The sequence below is a fragment of the Podarcis bocagei genome (assembly GCF_964188305.1).
Source record: "Podarcis bocagei genome assembly, chromosome: 14".
Classification (NCBI taxonomy): Eukaryota; Metazoa; Chordata; class Lepidosauria; order Squamata; family Lacertidae; genus Podarcis; species Podarcis bocagei.
Window position 1 is genome coordinate 51985790 of NC_138139.1, and position 17720 is coordinate 52003509.

At 49.2% G+C, this 17720-nt stretch overlaps 2 protein-coding genes across 8 annotated transcripts in view; one reads left to right on the forward strand and one right to left on the reverse strand.

The window, feature by feature from the left end:
* The window catches only part of ELFN1 (extracellular leucine rich repeat and fibronectin type III domain containing 1), a 262151-nt gene that overhangs the window by 228057 nt on the left and 16374 nt on the right, over positions 1 to 17720 (forward strand). Inside the window, exon 1 of one of the 7 annotated variants that reach the window (XM_081169483.1) lies at positions 17303 to 17320. The exons of the other annotated variants lie outside the window; for them this stretch is intronic. The gene's annotated coding sequence lies outside the window, so the exon portion shown is untranslated. Of the gene's footprint in view, positions 1 to 17302; positions 17321 to 17720 lie in introns of those variants that run through there. 7 annotated transcript variants of the gene reach the window in all.
* LOC308573093 (uncharacterized protein) overlaps positions 16499 to 17720 on the reverse strand; it is a 57179-nt gene continuing 55957 nt past the window's right edge. The window contains exon 10 of the mRNA XM_081169806.1: positions 16499 to 16768. Within this exon, the coding sequence (XP_081025932.1) occupies positions 16727 to 16768 (42 nt within the window). The 3' untranslated portion in view covers positions 16499 to 16726. The remainder of the gene's footprint in view (positions 16769 to 17720) is intronic.

The following is a 17720-nucleotide window of genomic DNA, read 5'->3' on the forward strand; positions in this document are numbered from 1 at the left end:
TGTAATCTGTTAAGGGTTCCCCTCACTGAACATTCAGTCTCCAGAGTTTCCACGGAAGAGGGGTTGACTCTTAAATCGCTCTGGGAATTGTAGCTCTGTGAGGGGACCAGGCGGGTCTTCTAACAGCTTGCTACTCAGCCTCCCAGCACTAAGCCACGAGGGCCTCTAACTTCTTTGCAGGAATATAACTTCCTTATCGAATGTAAACGACCAGCATCTATCATCTTAATGCTCTATGACTAGCAAAGCAATTGTTGCTGAGATAGCGTGTGCCTGTTATCTCGCCCGCCAAGCTGAATGCCAAGGAATCATCTCTCCCTCTCCCACTCCTCCCTGCAATGGAGAAGATCTCATTTTGCACCACCGTCTTTGCAATTTGGAGGAAGAAAAAAGAATGGGAGAGTCTCATTATGACGCACACCCTTTCCTTATGGGCTCCACCCCACCATCACTCCTGCAAATGAACTGGACAGGGAGAACACTAGTCATCTTATGAATATATATATATATATGCACACAGCTGACAATTTTCAACCTGACAAGAGCTGACTGCAAATTATAGTAGACCACCTGGGGCACCTGCCCTCCTCTACTCCCCTCTCCCAATTAACCTCCATCTCCAGGACCCAGCCTGTGACATGGCTGTGGAATCTCCCCATGATATCACTAGGGGCTTCCCCCATGACATCACCAGGGGTCACCCCTAGATTTTGATCTCAGGGACTGCGATGCTGCTGACCTGGCAACCCTACTGGCGATGGGGTTTCCTGTGAATAGGGACTGACTGGCTGTTAAACCGCTCTGGGAATTGCAGTTCTTGGAGGGGAATAGAGGCCTCCTAACCACTCCTAACCACCAAGGGACGCGGGTGGCGCACTGGGTAAAACCTCAGTGCCTAGGACTTGCCAATCGCATGGTCGGCAGTTCGAATCCCCGCGGCGGGGTGCGCTCCAGCGCCTGCCAACCTAGCAGTTCAAAAGCACCCCCGGGTGCAAGTAAATAAATAGGGACCGCTTTATAGCGGGAAGGTAAACGGCATTCCGTGTGCTGCGCTGGCTCGCCAGATGCAGCTTGTCACGCTGGCCACGTGACCCGGAAGTGTCTGCGGACAGCGCTGGCTCCCGGCCTATAGAGTGAGATGAGCGCACAACCCTAGAGTCTGGCAAGACTGGCCCGTACGGGCAGGGGTACCTTTACCTTTACCTAACCACTCCCAGCACCCTTAACAAACCACAGCTCCCAGAATTCTTTGGGGGAAGCCATGGCTGCTTAAAGTGCTTTCACTGCACTTTCAATGTACGGTGTGACTCTGGCGACATTGAACTAAGTGAGAAGCAGTTAGTCTGGTGGTGCTGTTGTTTTAAAAAAAATGACCGTATTAAAGTGCCTTTTTTAATATTACCAAACTGATTTAGTAACTTGAATAATAATCCGAGGCATATTAAGCTCCTTGTATTTAGAGGGAGTTTTGCTGTGTCACACTGATTTATGATGCCCGCCCACAAGCGCCGCTCCAGTGCCATGGCTTCCTTTCCCCCAAACCACAGAGCTTTTGCTAGAGGCCTCATCTAGGAATATCCTGGAGGACAGGCCGGATGGGCTTTTAACAAGCTTATTTTCTGCAGCCTCTTCTCCCCTCTCCAACCTCCGGAGCTGAGCAACGAAGCTGAAATTGCATTGCTTACGGGGATGGTTGTTGTTTCTTAATTATTCATCATAGTTCCCCTGAACTTTAAATCAAGGCAGTAGAGAGAGAACGCAGCAAGGCAGGACCAACTTCTCCCCTCCATCCGCCTCCCTCCCCTTCCCCTTGACCCTCCTCAAAGCCCCCCTCCCCCCTATTTCCACCTGAAGTCTATCGCAGGTGGTAGCACGGAGGTTTGCTTGCTGCCTGCTTATCAGAGGTCGGGGCCAGCATCCTCATTTGGGGTCTGGTGGCCATCCCTTGTTTTCCCTTGTCCGTTTCATCTCTGCCCAGGGCTGATGTGCAGCCTCTGCTCTGGCACAGGTTCAATCAGGCATGGCTGTGCTGAGTCAGCCGGCTTAGAAACTTGGCCTTCAGAAGGAACTGCGGTTCTCTCTCTCTCTCTCTCTCTCTCTCTCTCTCTCTCTCTCTCTCTCTCTCTTCAGGAGCCTCAGCCAAGAGCCTATAGATAAATGCAAAGTGAGCAAGACAGTTTTAAATAAAGGATGGCTTCTGGAATTCAGGCATGGTGATCATCTATGGATGCCAAGGCCAGATTAGCTATTATGCTAAGTACACCGTATTACGGCCCATAGTAGGAAGCCTTCCAAAATATCACATGCAGGTCTGTTGCTTTAAAAGAGGGTTAGACAAATTGATGGAGGAAAGGACAGTTGGAGGCAGCAATTGCATCTGAATATCAGTCAGTGAAAACTCTTGTGCTCCAATCCTGCTTGCTGGTTTCCCACAGGCATCTGGTTGGCCAGTGTGCGAACAGGATCAGGTCACTGGCCTGATCCAGCGGGCTCTTATATGTTCTTATGTTTCCTGCATTTGGTTTTTTAATTTTCATTTTGGCAGGACTGGCCCTATCATTGGGCGGTGTGAGGCAGCTACCTTGGGCGGCCGATTTCGGTGATCATAAATGGGCAACAGATCGCTATTTAATGTATTGCTATAGAGTTTTTGCCCCAAGGGAGAGCTGCTTGCAGGATTTCCTGCCTCAGCTCTCAGAACAATTCACCCTGCGTGGAGTGTCATTTGCTCATCAGCCTCAGGCAGCAAAATATTTTGAACTGTCCCTGGGGAATAAGCAATCGTATGTGCCACGCCGTCTGGCCTGAACCTGCTAAGCGAGCCTTCTCTCCCTCAGATGCACTGGGGGATGTGTGTCCCTTTCCCAGGGTCAAAATAAGATTCAGTTGCTGGTCTGATTGGCTTTTGCCACCATCTTGTCCTTTGCCTCGGGCAGCAAAATGTGTTGAGCCAGTTCATGTGTAAGCTGCAGGGAGCAGGGCTGAGAAAAAGAGGGAGCTGACTCAGTGGCGTAGCGTGGGGGGTGCCAGGGGTGCCGGCCGCACCGGGCGCAACATTTGGGGGGGCGCGTTTGGCCGGCCGTCCTCGAGGAAGCAGGAACCCCACTGTCCTCGGACCTCCTCCGAAGCCTGGCGGTGGGGCGGAGAGACCTTCTCCCCGCGCCAGCCTTCGGATGGCTGCTCCGAAGCCTGGCGGTGGGGCGGAGAGACCTTCTCCCCGCGCCAGCCTTCGGATGGCTGTCCTGAAGACTTGTGGTGGGAGCAGTGGCGTAGTGTGGGGGGTGCAGGGGGGGCCTGCCGCACCTGGCGCAACATCTGGGGGGGGGCGCAGAAGAGACTCGAGTGCTAAAATCCACGGGTTAGGGGGCGCAAATTACTTGCCTTGCCCCGGGTGCTGAGAACCCACGCTACGCCACTGAGCTGACTTGTTCAAGTCCCTGATAGCTTAAAAGAGAAGATGTTACGAAGATACGCCTTTGCCACTTCTGAAACTGTGCAACCTCATCCCCTCTAAGACTCAGGTTTGGGGCAGATAGTTCTCTGGTATTGTACAGCATAGTAGAGGGAGGAGGGAAGGTATCTTTGGCCTCCTTCCCCATTCATACAACTGGGCAGCCTCCAGCAATGATAGTCATAACTCGTGTTGTGTTAGGTTCATGTTGCATCTTTTCAGCTTGCAAACGTGGCAAACCCAGAAGTGTATATTTCCGGGTTTTGTCGCGTGTGTGCAGAAGCATCCTGCGCGCTTAGCACATACGCAGAAGCACTCTATCACACCACGTGGGTGCGCAGAAGCGGCACTCTAATTGCGGACTTTCTGGGGTGCAAACAATACCCCAGAACGGATTGAGTCCGTAACTAGAGGTACCACTGTATCTAGCTTGTGGAGAATAAGGCTACGTACACACCAGATATTATAAACCCATCTATTCCCCCCACCAAAGAACCACAGAATTGTAGAGTTGGAAGGGACCTTTAGTTGAGGAATCTCAACTAAAGCATCCATGACAGATGGCCAGCCAACCTCTGCTTAAAAACCTCCAGGAAAGGAGAGCCCACTCCTGAGGGAGCTTGTTCCACTGTTGAAGGGCTGTTACAGTCAGAAAGCTCTGAAATCGAGATGAGCACCGCAACCCCATAGTTGCGTTTGACAGGCCTTAACTGTCCAGGGGTCCTTTACCTACATTCTTAGCAGGACTGCAAGGCTCCTTCCTATTGCAGTAAATCTGGAGCCCGGAAGAGGAGCGCTGCCCTGCGGCATTTTGTTGCAGATCACACTCGTACTCCTCGGAGCTTTCTTGAGTTGCCCATCGCACTTCGGAGCCCTTGGCAGCCACACACACACACACACGGTACCAGAAACGCAGATCTCTGTGTCGCACGGAAGTTCTGCTTGCTATCTGTAAGGAATCGCCGTCCAGGACAGTCCTCTTGGCCACAATTCAGCAAAACACTTAAGCTCATGAATCACCACTCCTCTGCCACACTATCCATTATTGGATTAATCCCTTTCCCCTTATAAAAGCGGGATTCAGCTTCTCCACCACCAGCAGGCAAAATTAATAGATACCTTTCCACCAGTGGATGCAGCTGCCTTTTTTCCTCAACACCAATGCACTTCCTATATCCTAGCTGCTGTTCTGGTGCTTCCAGAAATTACAGGCTACAGGGTGTGACGGTATTGCTAGGACCCACTTTTAACCCCACGCAAAATTATTCCCCTTAGAAATTGCAAACAGCGTTGACAGGGTATCAGGATACTGCCAGGACCGCCTTCTAAATACCTTTTAGGGCAGTGGTTTTCAACCAGTTTTCAACCAGTGTGCCATGGGGTGCATTGAAGGATGGTCAGGGTGCTGTGGGCAACACTGGCCTCTGCCCCACTTTCTTTCCCTCCCTCCTATGATACCCTCTTCTGTATCTGCCTCCCAAAGGCTTGCACAGCTGTTTGTTGCAGTAGCCCTGGCTGCAAGCTCCGCAGGTGAATGATGCCCTGGGGGCTGGCCAGGGGGTCCTCCCAGGCCCCTGTGGGGCAGTGTGAGGAGGCACCTCTCCTTGGGTCAGAGGGGGGCAGCTCAGAGACCAGGGGCAGCAGCTGTGGCTGCCTGGAGGACTCCCAAGGAGAGGGGAGAGGAGAGGAGGCTCCTCCCCAAGGGAGAGTGTTCAAAAAATGGTGAGGGGCTGCTGGCTCTGCAGGCAAGGGGTGACACAGCTGGGCTCCTGAGCCCCACTGGGGGGCCGCAAAAAGAATGTAGTTGGTCTAGGGAGCCATGAACTCAAAAAGATTAAAAAAACCTCTGTTTTAGGGTATTGCCAGGTATAGAGAGTATTGCCTTCACTGGGAAAATAAAGAAAGCAATCATTTCTCCCCCCCCCAAACCCCCCCCCCTGGTGGTGTGTAAATGGTATGCAGGATCTGAATGTGAATGAGACCAATATTATCATCTATTTATTTATTTCTTGCATTTATATCCCACTTTTTTCTCCAAGGAAGCTCAAGGAGGCGCATATGAGCCTCCCGCTTCTCATTTAATCCTCACAACAACCCTGTGAGGTAGGGTAGCCTAAGCGGCAGTGACTGGCCCAAGGTCACCCAGGGAGCTTCGCAGCCAAGTGGGGATTTGAACACTGGTCTTCCCGGCACTCTAACCACTGCACCACACTGCCTTGGAGGCCAGAGTTTCACTATTGATACACAAGAATGATCAGAACTTGAGTTCAGCAACACCTGGAGAGTCACAGGCGAGTCCCCCTCTGCTTTAAGCCAGGGCTCTCCCAGTACACCTGCCGCGCTGTGGACACCCAAACACTCCCTTAATCCTAGTTACAGATAGGTAGCCGTGTTGGTCTGCCATAGTCAAAATAAAAAAATTCCTTCCAGTAGCACCTTAAAGACCAGCTAAGTTAGTTCTTGGTATGAGCTTTCGTGTGCATGCACATTAACCACTATTACTCCCATTAACCACTGTTGATCCATTGGTATCTGAAGAAGTGTGCATGCACACGAAAGCTCATACCAAGAACTATCTTAGTTGGTCTTTAAGGTGCTACAGGAAGGATTTTTTTTATTTTGACTTCCTTAATCCTGTTTTTGTAATTTTCCGAGGCACACAATTTTGCTCCATAAAAAAAAAACAGCAAAGGTTGGTGCTTTCAATGTGAACAGTAAATGTGCTCTCTCGGTAAAATATACTCCCATTAACCACTATTGATCCATAAACTTTCCTACAAATTTGTCCCGTCCCCCCCCCCCATCACACACTCCCCAACAAGACTGGATTGCATCTTAATTTAAACTTCTTTCTTTTTTAAAACCCCCACCCAAAACATTCAGCATTTGGTGAAATGCTGTCACGTCAGCAAAACCAAGAACAGCACCCAAACCAGGCTGCACCGTCCAATTGACGACGATTCCCACCCCCAGCCAGATGATGGAGGAGCGAAACCATTTCCCCAGGCAGATCCGTTCCTTTTCCTGGGCAGCCGGGCCCATTATGCAAATCCAGTGGGGGGGAGAAGTTTAAAAGTCTGGAACTGCCATATATTTCTTTATTTCATTAACATCAGCGCGAGTGGGAGAGTTAATGTGACAAAGTGAGCTCATTCCAGTGCTTATCCAAACAGTTCCTTTATAAATTAACAAGATTGGTGATTTCCTTCTAACAAGAGTTCCAGAATGGCTGTATTAGGAAGACAGAGAAGCTTTCAAAGTTAGGTAGCAAAACTAACATCAGTGAAGAGACTGGAGCAACCCGAGAAGAATGGAAATTCGAGCCCCACTGGCAATGTTGCAGCGCTGAATGTTGCAGCACTGAATGTTGCAGTTCAGGGTCCTAGCCTCTTCACTCCATTCCTCCCACCCAGTTTTCTATATCTCCTCTGTCAACTTTATGAAGCTACTGAGCATACTTATTCCACATTGGGCTGCTTGTGCATAGAGGCAGGTTTCCCCAAAAAATGTTTTGTGTTTCTGCAATATTGTATTTTGGCAGGTTCTCCTGCCTCCCTCCTTCCTGGTGCGGTTTATAAGACAGCAGCACTCAGAGCCCGAACATCAGCAATAGAGGAAATTCTGTCAGGCAGATCTAGCAGGAGACCCAGGGAAAGCTGAAGAGGAAGGCAAAACGAATGGGGAGCAGGTGTTAAAGTTGTGGGTCTGCAGGATCTTGAGTGCCAAGCAGACAGTGCCTGAGTCAGCCAACAAGAAAGAAAACTGGGGAGGTTCAGATTTCTGGAGAGCAGCTGGGAAGCCTTGCAGAGAAGAACTGAATCTGCCTGCCATCGGGCAAATGTTTGTTTATCTTTTTGTACTGGATTTGATTTCTTCCCCGCCTCTCAGGGCAAACCCTCCACAAGGAAGCTTAGCATAAGAATATTAAAAGCAACACAGCAATAGAAAATACGCATGCCATAAAGCAGCATTGGGTAGGTGTATTTAGGAGCATATATAGTTGACTTATACCAGGGGAGACTATTGAGCCATACAGCTCAGTATTGTCAATACTGACGGGCAGCAGCTCCCCACCGCTTCAGCACTCCCAGTCCTATCTGGAGATGGTGGATACTGAACTGGGGACCTTTTGCATGCCAAATAAGTGCTCAGTAGAAGTTATGGCCCTTCCCTAATATGTGGAAGGGCCAGCTGGGAAATCAGTACAAATCTTGGTAGAACCTAAGGGCTTTCTGACCACTGAAAGGCCACAAGAGAAAGGCCCACGTGGACTAATTGTGGGAAGAAATCCCACAACCCTGGAGCCGCCACCAAAAAGGCCCTGATCCCTACCATCCTAATCTACCTTAGTGACAGACCAGAGAAGGGGGAATCTCAGCAGGGCCAACTTGAATTTAAAGCATATTTGGGGCATTTGTCATTGATTTAGACATCTCGGAAATTTCAAGGGATATGGAAATTTCCCCAAACATAAGCTAATGATTCTAATGTTGGCATCACTAGATTTTGGCTCAAATGAAATAGGAGGTTGGATATTTTATTTTTATTTATTGCACTTATATCCCACCTTTTTCTCCAGTGAGTTCTAGGTGGTGTTCTCCCCTTCCTCATTTAATGCCCACAACAATCCTGCGAGGTAGGTTAGGCTGAGCGGCAATGGCTGCCCCAAAGTCACTCCCAGAGCTTCATGGCCAAGTGACGATTCAGATCCCAGTCTCCAAGGTCCAAGTCCAGCATTCTAACCACTGCACCTCACTGGCTCTAATGTATTCGTCTTCTTACATTTCTATCCTGCCTTTCTTAGAATCATAGAATCATAGAGTTGGAAGAGACCACAAGGGCCATCGAGTCCAACCCCCTGCCAAGCAGGAAACACCATCAGAGCACTCCTGACATAGGGTTGTCAAGCCTCTGCTTAAAGACCTCCAAAGGAGGAGACTCCACCACACTCCTTGGCAGCAAATTCCACTGTCGAACAGCTCTTACTGTCAGGAAGTTCTTCCTAATGTTTAGGTGGAATCTTCTTTCTTGTAGTTTGGCTCCATTGCTCCGTGTCCGCTTCTCTGGAGCAGCAGAAAAGAACCTTTCTCCCTCCTCTATGTGACATCCTTTTATATATTTGAACATGGCTATCATATCACCCCTTAACCTCCTCTTCTCCAGGCTAAACATGCCCAGCTCCCTTAGCCGTTCCTCATAAGGCATCGTTTCCAGGCCTTTGACCATTTTGGTTGCCCTCCTCTGGACACGTTCCAGTTTGTCAGTGTCCTTCTTGAACTGTGGTGCCCAGAACTGGACACAGTACTCCAGGTGAGGTCTGACCAGAGCAGAATACAGTGGCTCTATTACTTCCCTTGATCTAGATGCTATACCATTTCAGAGCCCATTCCATTAACAGAGCCCAAGGCAACATCCCGGTGATTGGTTCCCAGTCAGCCTTCCAGGTATTCAGCCAGCTTAGTCTCATTTGCCTTCAGACCATAAGGACCTAAGAGGCTGCAGGATCAGGCCAATGGCCCACCTAGCCTAGCATCCTGTTCCCACAGTGGTCAACCAGAGAGGACTGTGGGAAACATGAGCCCAAAAGCAACTCTCCCCTCCTTGGGCTTTCAGCAACTGATATTCAGCAGCATTGCTTCCTCCAACTATGGAAGCAGAGCTGGTAGCCATCAATCGCCTTCTCCTTCTCTACGAAGTTGTCCAATCCTATTTTAAAGCCATCCAACTTGGCGGCCATCACTGCCTCCTGGGGGAATGAGTTCCATAGTTTAACTATTCACTGTGTGAATAAGTACTTTCCCTCGAAAAGATCAAGGGCATTTCTCAGAAATGATCTGCACGTCTCCAGACAAATATTATTACATAATATCTGCTCAATGCTCTTTCCACTGGCCTCCCAAGTGGGCTTTTGTCTCGCTGAATTTTTAGAAGAGGATTACTTGAGCAGCTCCTCAGTGCCGACAATCCACTGGATTTATCCCAAAGCCAATCAACTCAAAGAATGATTGATCCTGACTTGGAGGTGTCAACCTATCAGCGAGCCGCCCGCCTCTGCTTTCAAAGAGTTTCAACATTTTAATTACCTCCGCCATGATGCGGTTGCGCCTGATTTCAAGGCTGGCTGTGTCTAACTTTAGCTTCCAGCCATTAAATCATTGTTCTTTCCAAAGTTCAGAAGACTGATGAGCTGTCAGGACCCACCAGGCTCAAATTCGGGGGGGGGGGGGAGAGGGTTGAATTAAAAAAAAAAAAATACCCCGAGCCAGTGATGTTATGGTTTCAGAGAACAAAGAGCTGTCCGTGGAGCCAGAGTATCTCAAAACTAAACAGCACTTGCTCTTCCCATTAAATTCTGCTTTCCTCTTGCAGAAGATTGACATTCCTGGAAGACAGGGCAGAGTTCTCCTCCTTGGGTGACCTCTGAGAGCCCTTAGACCTTCTCTAGAAGTCTTATGTTACAGCTATTCCTTCATCTTAGCTGTATGGCTCCTGCATTCTGAACAAGGCAGATTCGTTTTGCTTTTGTTCCCGCTTGGTGAGCAGATCCACTAAATTCTGGCCCAAGGTCACCCCATGGGCTTTATAATGGCCACAATGAATATTGCTCTACCTCCATGGCTGGAGGCAGCGATGCTTTTGAATACCAGTTGGTGGAAACCAAGGGAGAGCAAGGTTCTCTTATGTTCAAGTCCTGTTTGCTGGTTTCCCATCTGGTTGGCCACTGTGGGAACAGAATGCTGGACTAGATGGGCCTGATCCACCAGGCTCTTCTTATGTTTAGGGCTGAGTGGAGAGTAAAGCCCTGGTCTCCCAAGTTCTGGCCCAACACGTTAACTCAGGATTGGCCTTCTTGGAGCTCTCCGCTGTTGGACTCCCGACCCGTTTCAGCCCCTGTCAGAATGCTCAGTGATCCAGGATGATGGGAGTTGTAGTTCATCAGTGTCTGGAGGGCATTACGTTGGCTATGCCTGCTCTAACTGCTGGCCACACTGGTCTTGAAATCACACGTGGCTCAACTTCGGAGCACCAGCTGCAAAAACCTTATGACGCCTCTGCCTGCTGTTCCTTGATTAAGGAGAAGAACTTGACAGATGGGCAATTCTAAAGAGATCATTGCAATGAAGGAGGTGCTTCTGCAACAGTAAATCCTGCAAACAGAAGAGATCTATAGGAGGGCTGGGGAATCTTTTTTCAGTGGGACACATTTCCTGGCCTTCTGGAGGAGGGGGCTCATATTCTTGCTCATCCACATGCCTTCATTCAGAGCCTTTCACGTCCCAATACAGTGGTACCTTGGTTCTCAAACGCCTTGGTTCTCAAACGCCATAAACCCGGAAGTAAATGTTCTGGTTTTTGAATGTTTTTTTGGAAGCCAAATGTCCAATGTGACTGTCGGCTATTGTTTCCAGGGCGCCTGCACCAATCAGAAGCTGCACCTTGGTTTTCAAACATTTCGGGAGTCAAACGGACTTAAGTTTGGCGCTTTTGTTTTTGCTATTTATTTTGCGTTTTTGTTTTTGAGGCTTTTTCGGTTAATTTGTTTCTGTGACTATGTGGAACCCAGTTCAGTTACTGATTGTTTGACTGTGTGACTGTGGAAATGGATAAAAGCCCCCCATCCAAACAATGACTATCATCAGTGCAGGTAAGAATTTTTTTTAATTTAAATTTTTATCATCTACAATACTGTTTTATTTATTTTATGGTACAGTACATTGATTACTCCTTTCATTTTATGGATCAATCGTCTCATTAGATAGTAAAATTCATGTTAAATTGCTGTTTTAGGGGTTGTTTTTAAAAGTCTAGAACGGATTCATCCGTTTTGCATTACTTTCTATGGGGAAGTGCGCCTTGCTTTTGGAACGCTTTGGTTTTGGAAAGGACTTCCAGAACGGATTAAGTTTGAGAACCAAGGTACCACTGTACATCCATTTGCACACAGAACACACGCATTCCCCCTCTCTCAGACACACACATGCAGAAACTGCAGCAATTAAACAGCACTGGAGCCTTTTGTGAGTCTAATTGCTAGAGGGGGAGTGAAGATCACAGAGAGGCGAAGGTTAATACTGCCTCCTCCACCTGCTGTCTCCATGAAGATCAGAACCAACCCCCATCCGCAGCAATTAGAACCAATGAGAGGCTTCTTTCAAGCCTAATTGCTGTGCAGTGGGGCAGCACAGTGGAAACGAAGGGGTCACTCTCCAGCTGTGATGACCGCCCCCCAGCGCAGCAATGGAACTCCAAAAAAGGTATTCCACTGGAGGCAATGGGAGTCTTTCCCCAAGATTTCTTGCTTCAAGTGAGGGAGTTTTCTACGAAACTCCTACACAAAAAGCACCGCACACCAGTGCGAATTGTCCACACGACATCGCAACCTTATCACAGAATTGTTGGAGGGGCTGCAGGTAACTATAACTTTGTAAATGCTACAAATATTTCAACAAAATCTACAATTTTGTGTAAAATAATAACAATAATTTTGCAATAATAGGGATGTAAAGTCAGTTTTGCTTGCATGACCCTCATTATACAGAACGGAGGACACCTGGCTTGACAGCACTGCGTGCAAAACAGATCTCTGGGTCTTAGTGGACCACAAGATTAACATGTGTCAGCAATGTGATACAGCAGCAAAAAAATGGAAAGGGGGAAAAATCTAATGCTGTTCTAGGCAGCATCAAAAGAAGTCCAGATCAGGGGTAGGCAACCTGAGGCCTGGGGGCCAGATGCGGCCCAATTGCCTTCTCAGTCCGGCCCGTGGACGGTCCAGGAATCAGTGTGTTTTTACATGAGTAGAACATGTCCTTTTATTTAAAATGCATCTCTGGGTTATTTGTGGGGCATAGGAATTCATTCATTATTTTTTCCCAAAATATACTCCAGCCCACCCACATAGTCTGAGGGACGGTGGCCGGCCCACAGCTGAAAAATGTTGCTGACCCCTGGTCCAGATCATAGTACAGTCATACCTTGGGTTACAGATGCTTCAGGCTGTGTTTTTTTGGGTTGCGGACTGCCGAAACCCAGAAGTACCAGAACAGGTTACTTCCGGGTTTCGGCGGTTGCGCATGTGCAGAAGCACCAAATCGCAACCCACGTGTGCGCAGATACGCCGCTGCGGGTTGCGAACGTGCATCCCACACGGATCACGTTCACAACCTGAGCATCCACTGTATTCTGCCTTGGTCAGACCACACCTGGAGTACTGTGTCCAGTTCTAGGCATCACCGTTTAAGAAGGATATTGACAAGCTGGAACATGTATGGAGGAGGGCAACCAAGATGATCAAGGGTCTGGAAACCAAGCCTTATGGGGAACGGTTGAAGGAGCTGGCTATGTTTAGCCTGGAAAAGGAGAAACTGAGAAGATATGATAGCCGCCTTCAAATATCTCGAGGGCTGTCACGTGGGAAGATGGAGCAAGCTTGTTTTCTGCTGCTCCAGAGGGAAGGATCCGAACCAATGGATTCAAATTATAAGGCAGGCAATTTTGACGAAACATTAGGACAGTGTTTCCCAACCACTGTTCCGTGGCACACTAGTGTGCCGCGAGATGTTGCCTGGTGTGCCGCGAGATGTTGCCTGGAGGGAGGCGGGCGAGTCGGGCGGCGAGAGGCGGGGCGGCAGCGGCGAGGAGAGGCCGCCCAGCACGGGGCTCTCGCCGTCTGCCTGCCTGGCTGCCTGCGAGCTCGGCGGGCAGCACCTCCATCCGCAGCGCCCGCCTCGCGGCTCTCATTCCCTGCCAAAGCTCACCCAGCCAAGCCCCGCTCTCCTTCCTGCCTCGCTTTGCTGCCTCCTCCCCCCCACCCCCAAAGCTTGGAGGTTCCCCGGCAAGGGGGAGGGAAAAAAATTGAAACTTACACTTTCGTGAGTCCCTCCCGGCGTGACGCTGCGCGCTGACGTCACGGGGCTGTAATGGTGGTGTGCCTCGAGATTTTTTTCATCAAACAAGTGTGCCTTTGCCCAAAAAAGGTTGGGAAACACTGCATTAGGAAGAACTTTCTGATGGTAAGAGCTCTTTGACAGTGGAACAGACAACCTCAGAAGGTGGCAGACTCTCCTGCCTTGCAGGTTCCTAAACAGAGTTCAGATGGTCATCTGTCAGGGATTCTTTAGTTGCAATTCCTGCATTGCAGGGGGCTGGACTAGATGACCCCCAGGGTCCCTTCCAACTCTGCCACTCTATGAATCTATGATTCTAAGTAACGGTTACAAAACAAGCAATAAATCAATGGGTCACTGTATTGAGTAAATTTGGACTTGTGGGTCACTGTAGAGAAAAGTTTGGGAAGCCCTGTCATGCATGAAACATGCCGTTGCTTCCAGAGCTGTGAATACTCTGGGCTTTAAAAACATTAAAATTCAGCAACCTCCATAAATTATACAGATGGCAGTGATTTATTTTCTTTTGCATCATTATTCTTCTCTCCCTCCATCCCTCCCTCCCTCTCTCTCTGTTTGCATAATTTATTCCAGTTTTGATACTTACGGTGTTTATGGGGAGGGGCGGAGAGCTATGGCAGAAACTGAACCACCACCCCAGAACCAGGAGAGGAGTGTAGGTTAGTGGCAGAGCCCTCACTTGGACGCCGGAGGTCCAGGTTCAATCTCCAGCACTGATCCTCCAAGCAGGGCTGGCCAAGACCTCTGTACGAAATCCCGATGAGCTACTCACACACTGAGCAGCAGTCCTCAGCCTTTTCAGACGCTGGGCCCCCTTTTAACCCAAACATGCATGTGGTGATGCTTTTCTTAATCTCCTGCCTGATAGCACTCTTGTTGTGACCCACCTTGGACCAGGCAATACCAAAGGTAGATAGCTAAAAGGTCTAACTTGGGATAATGGATCTGGCTGGGTCTCATAGGGAACGACAGGCTGAAAAACTCCCCCCCCCTTCCCCTCCGATCTAATGGATTGGCCAAATTAAACGTCAACATTCAAGCTTTAGCTGGGAATTTAGGGAACGGGTGTTAATGGCTTCCGGAAAGGACTGTTTAACCTTCCAAGTGTTAAAAAAATAAGTGGTGCTCTGGTATAGCCTATTAGAAACAACTCCCCCACACACACACATTTTAAAAGTAAAAAAACAAAAAACCCTTAAAGCCAGACAACCGGTCTAGAAGCCATCCATTACTGCTTTTACGCAGGAGCAACAGCTGACATGTATACCCACAGGAAACATTCCATTAAAAGCTATAAGCACTACACATCCATACAGAATGGCAGCGGGCAGGTGCTGCGCTGCTGGGTGGGATGCCCTGCTATTTTGTGTCGTCGCCCCCCCCCAAAAAAAACCATGTGTAAGAGCTGAGTAAGAAACAGTTCCTGAGCTTGAAATGAATTACTTTTCACAGAAAGCAGGAGTGCGCAGGGCCTTCGCCCAGCTGGTGATTGAGAATCTGTGAACCAAGGTGAGGAGTTAAAGCTTCTAAAACAAAAGTCGTTCTTGCTAAAAAGAGTGAGTCAGCCTTCCCCCTGCAAGAGGAGGAGGAGAGCACTCTCTTTGGAAATGGACTTCCAGCGGATCTTGGACATTTCGCACCAGTGGTTTTGCATGGAGCAGAAACGCAGGTCTTAAAATAGGCTCCCCAAACACTCTGTGCTCAAATCTCAATGTGCGAGAGGAAAATGGAACACCCATCAGCAGAAGTAGCAGACCTCGGAGTGCCAGGGTCAAAGAGTGGGGCATCCTGCATATGGACTGCCCTCTGGCTGCCCTCTGCTGCAAGACAGTGTGCAGGGTACACCTTGGTGTGGTCTATCTAGCAGGACTGCTGCTTACATTCTGATTATTTCAGCATCCTACCAAGCTGTTTGCCTGTCCCCATGACTAGAGAGGCCTAGGCAAATATGTGCATATCTGCTGAACCGGTACAAGTTAAGAATAATCATAGCATTGCAGTTGGAAGGGAACCTGAGGGTCATCTAATCCAACCCCCTGGCAATGGAAGAATCTCAACTAGAAGAGCCATGACAGATGGCTATCCAACCTCCGATTAAAAACCTCCAAGGATCGAAACTGTCCTGATGCAGTAGACATACATCTAATGTTTATTTTTACACACGTAAATCCCTGTGTTTCACCTTTCCCATTGGAATTTCATAGTACAGTTCTGCTCCTGCCCAAGCTTGTGTGGTTTTCACTATCAGCGAGCGTATTCCCCTGGACTTGATTCAAATGTCTGCTTAGAAAACCAGTAGGTTTTGCTTCAAAGTTGGAAGATAGCTGAGTGGTCTATTTCCTGAGGCCAGATCCAAGTTTAGGAACCACATCCTATTAGGAGCGATGTCATCAGCAGTGCATCAAAATTACAACCACTTCCTCCAGCTCCCACTCTCTGTGAACCTCCCTGAGGCCACCTCTCCCTTCTCCCAGTCTCACCTGAAGGCCAGCTGTAGAAGCAAAGCCTCACGTCCCTTCGGATTCTGTGACGCCATGGAATGCTGTAACACCAGTGCCCCATGCGCAGGGGTCTTGGGAAGCATCGTTCTCCAGGGCTCCTGACTCACAGGAGCCCCGGAGAACATCATTCACCAGTGCTCAGTGTGCATGGCCCAGTGTTAGCCTAGGAACTCAAGAAATGGCGGGACAAATGACCTTGCTGTCATTATCCTGCCACCGTTTAAGTTTAGAATAAGGGGAGCAATTCTGGGGAGATGGGGGGGGGGACTGGGAAGCAGCAGGAGGGTGGAACAAACACCAATACAGTGGATGCTCGGGTTGCGAACATGATCCGTGAGGGATGCATGTTCGCAACCTGCAGCATTTGCAACCCGCATCTAGGTGTCTGCACACGCGCAGGTTGCAATTCGGCGCTTCTGCGCATGCACGACTGGCAAAACCCGGAAGTAACCCGTTCTGGTACTTCCAGGTTTCGGCGGTCCGTAACCCAAAAAAAGCAACCTGAAGCAGCTGTAACCCGAGGTATGACTGTACCCCCTAAGTTGTGGAACTCCCTACCCACAAAGGTGCATCTGCAACCTTCATTGATCCACAAGACGGATATTTTTAAGACCCACCTTATTCTTGTGGTTGTAAGATGTGTTACACTGTTTTTAATATTCTGTTTTAATGTTGTAAACCACAATCATGTAGGATATATGAGCCCAGGCCCAAATCCAGAAGGATCGGAGCTGGTTTCATATTAAAGCGGGGGCATGCCACGTTCATATTCCAAACTCCCCCAGCTCCAAACTCACCGCATCACAAGTTTCCACGAAGCTTTGTCACTGACACTGGCAGCGAGTGTCAGTGCTCTCTGCCTGGCATCAGCTGGGGTGCATCTGCTTATCCTTCGAAAGCAATGGGACCTGGGGAACGAGAAAGCATAACCGGGGGCGGGGGGAGGGGGTTGAAATAAGTAGAGGACAAATTTTACTGGGAAGGTGACTGGAACAAGCCAGTGCCATGCATCTGGGACACGGCTTGGCACAGGGGCAAAGGAGGACAAGGCGACCCCTCTCCTTTCCCCGCCAAAAAAAAACTGGGAAGGTGACCATGTCTGCCAGTAGAAGGATTTGCACAGCTGAGTGTTCCTTGCCTTCCGAGGAAAGGTTGAGGCAACAGGCTTGAATTTTAGAGGTGCATCAATCACCAGCCTCCTCCTGCAGAGCCGAGAAATGTTCCCAGCTGGTGGCGTCTCAGTGGCCTGTGGGCAGCAAGTTAACATTTGCGCTCCATTTCCCAGTCTAATGCCAATCTCTCTCTCTCTCTCTCTCTCTCTCTCTCTCTCTCTCTCTCTCTCTCTCCCTCCCTCCCTCCCTCTCTCTCGCGCTCTCTCTCTCTCTCTTTAACACCACTCACACAGATAAGGAGTAGGAGGGATCTTACAGAGAGGGGGAAATCTCCCCCATTATTTTTTGGTATGAGCAAACTTCCTGGCACTGTGGTGAAGAGGACATTTGCTTTGCCCCTGTACAAAACAGTCCTGCCAATCACCTCCTTTTAAACCCCGCAAGGCACCCTTTGCCCAAGCTGGTGCCCCCTCAGATGTTTTGGACTACCCCCCCCCCTTTGCTTACGCAGCCAGAATGGTGCCATCCATGAACAAAGAGTGATGGGTGTCAGCAGGCTTGGCGAACCACCCCTAGGTTTGCAGAAGTACAAAAACCTTGAGAAAACTGCCAAAACAGGTCAAGGAAGACTGAACATGCTCAGTGGGCATAGAATGCTGGCGGACTGTCCAGTGGAGTGGGGTGGGGCTGGAATGGCGTGGCTGGAATCCTAAACAGCAGCGACCCATGCTGCAACATTACGTAGAAA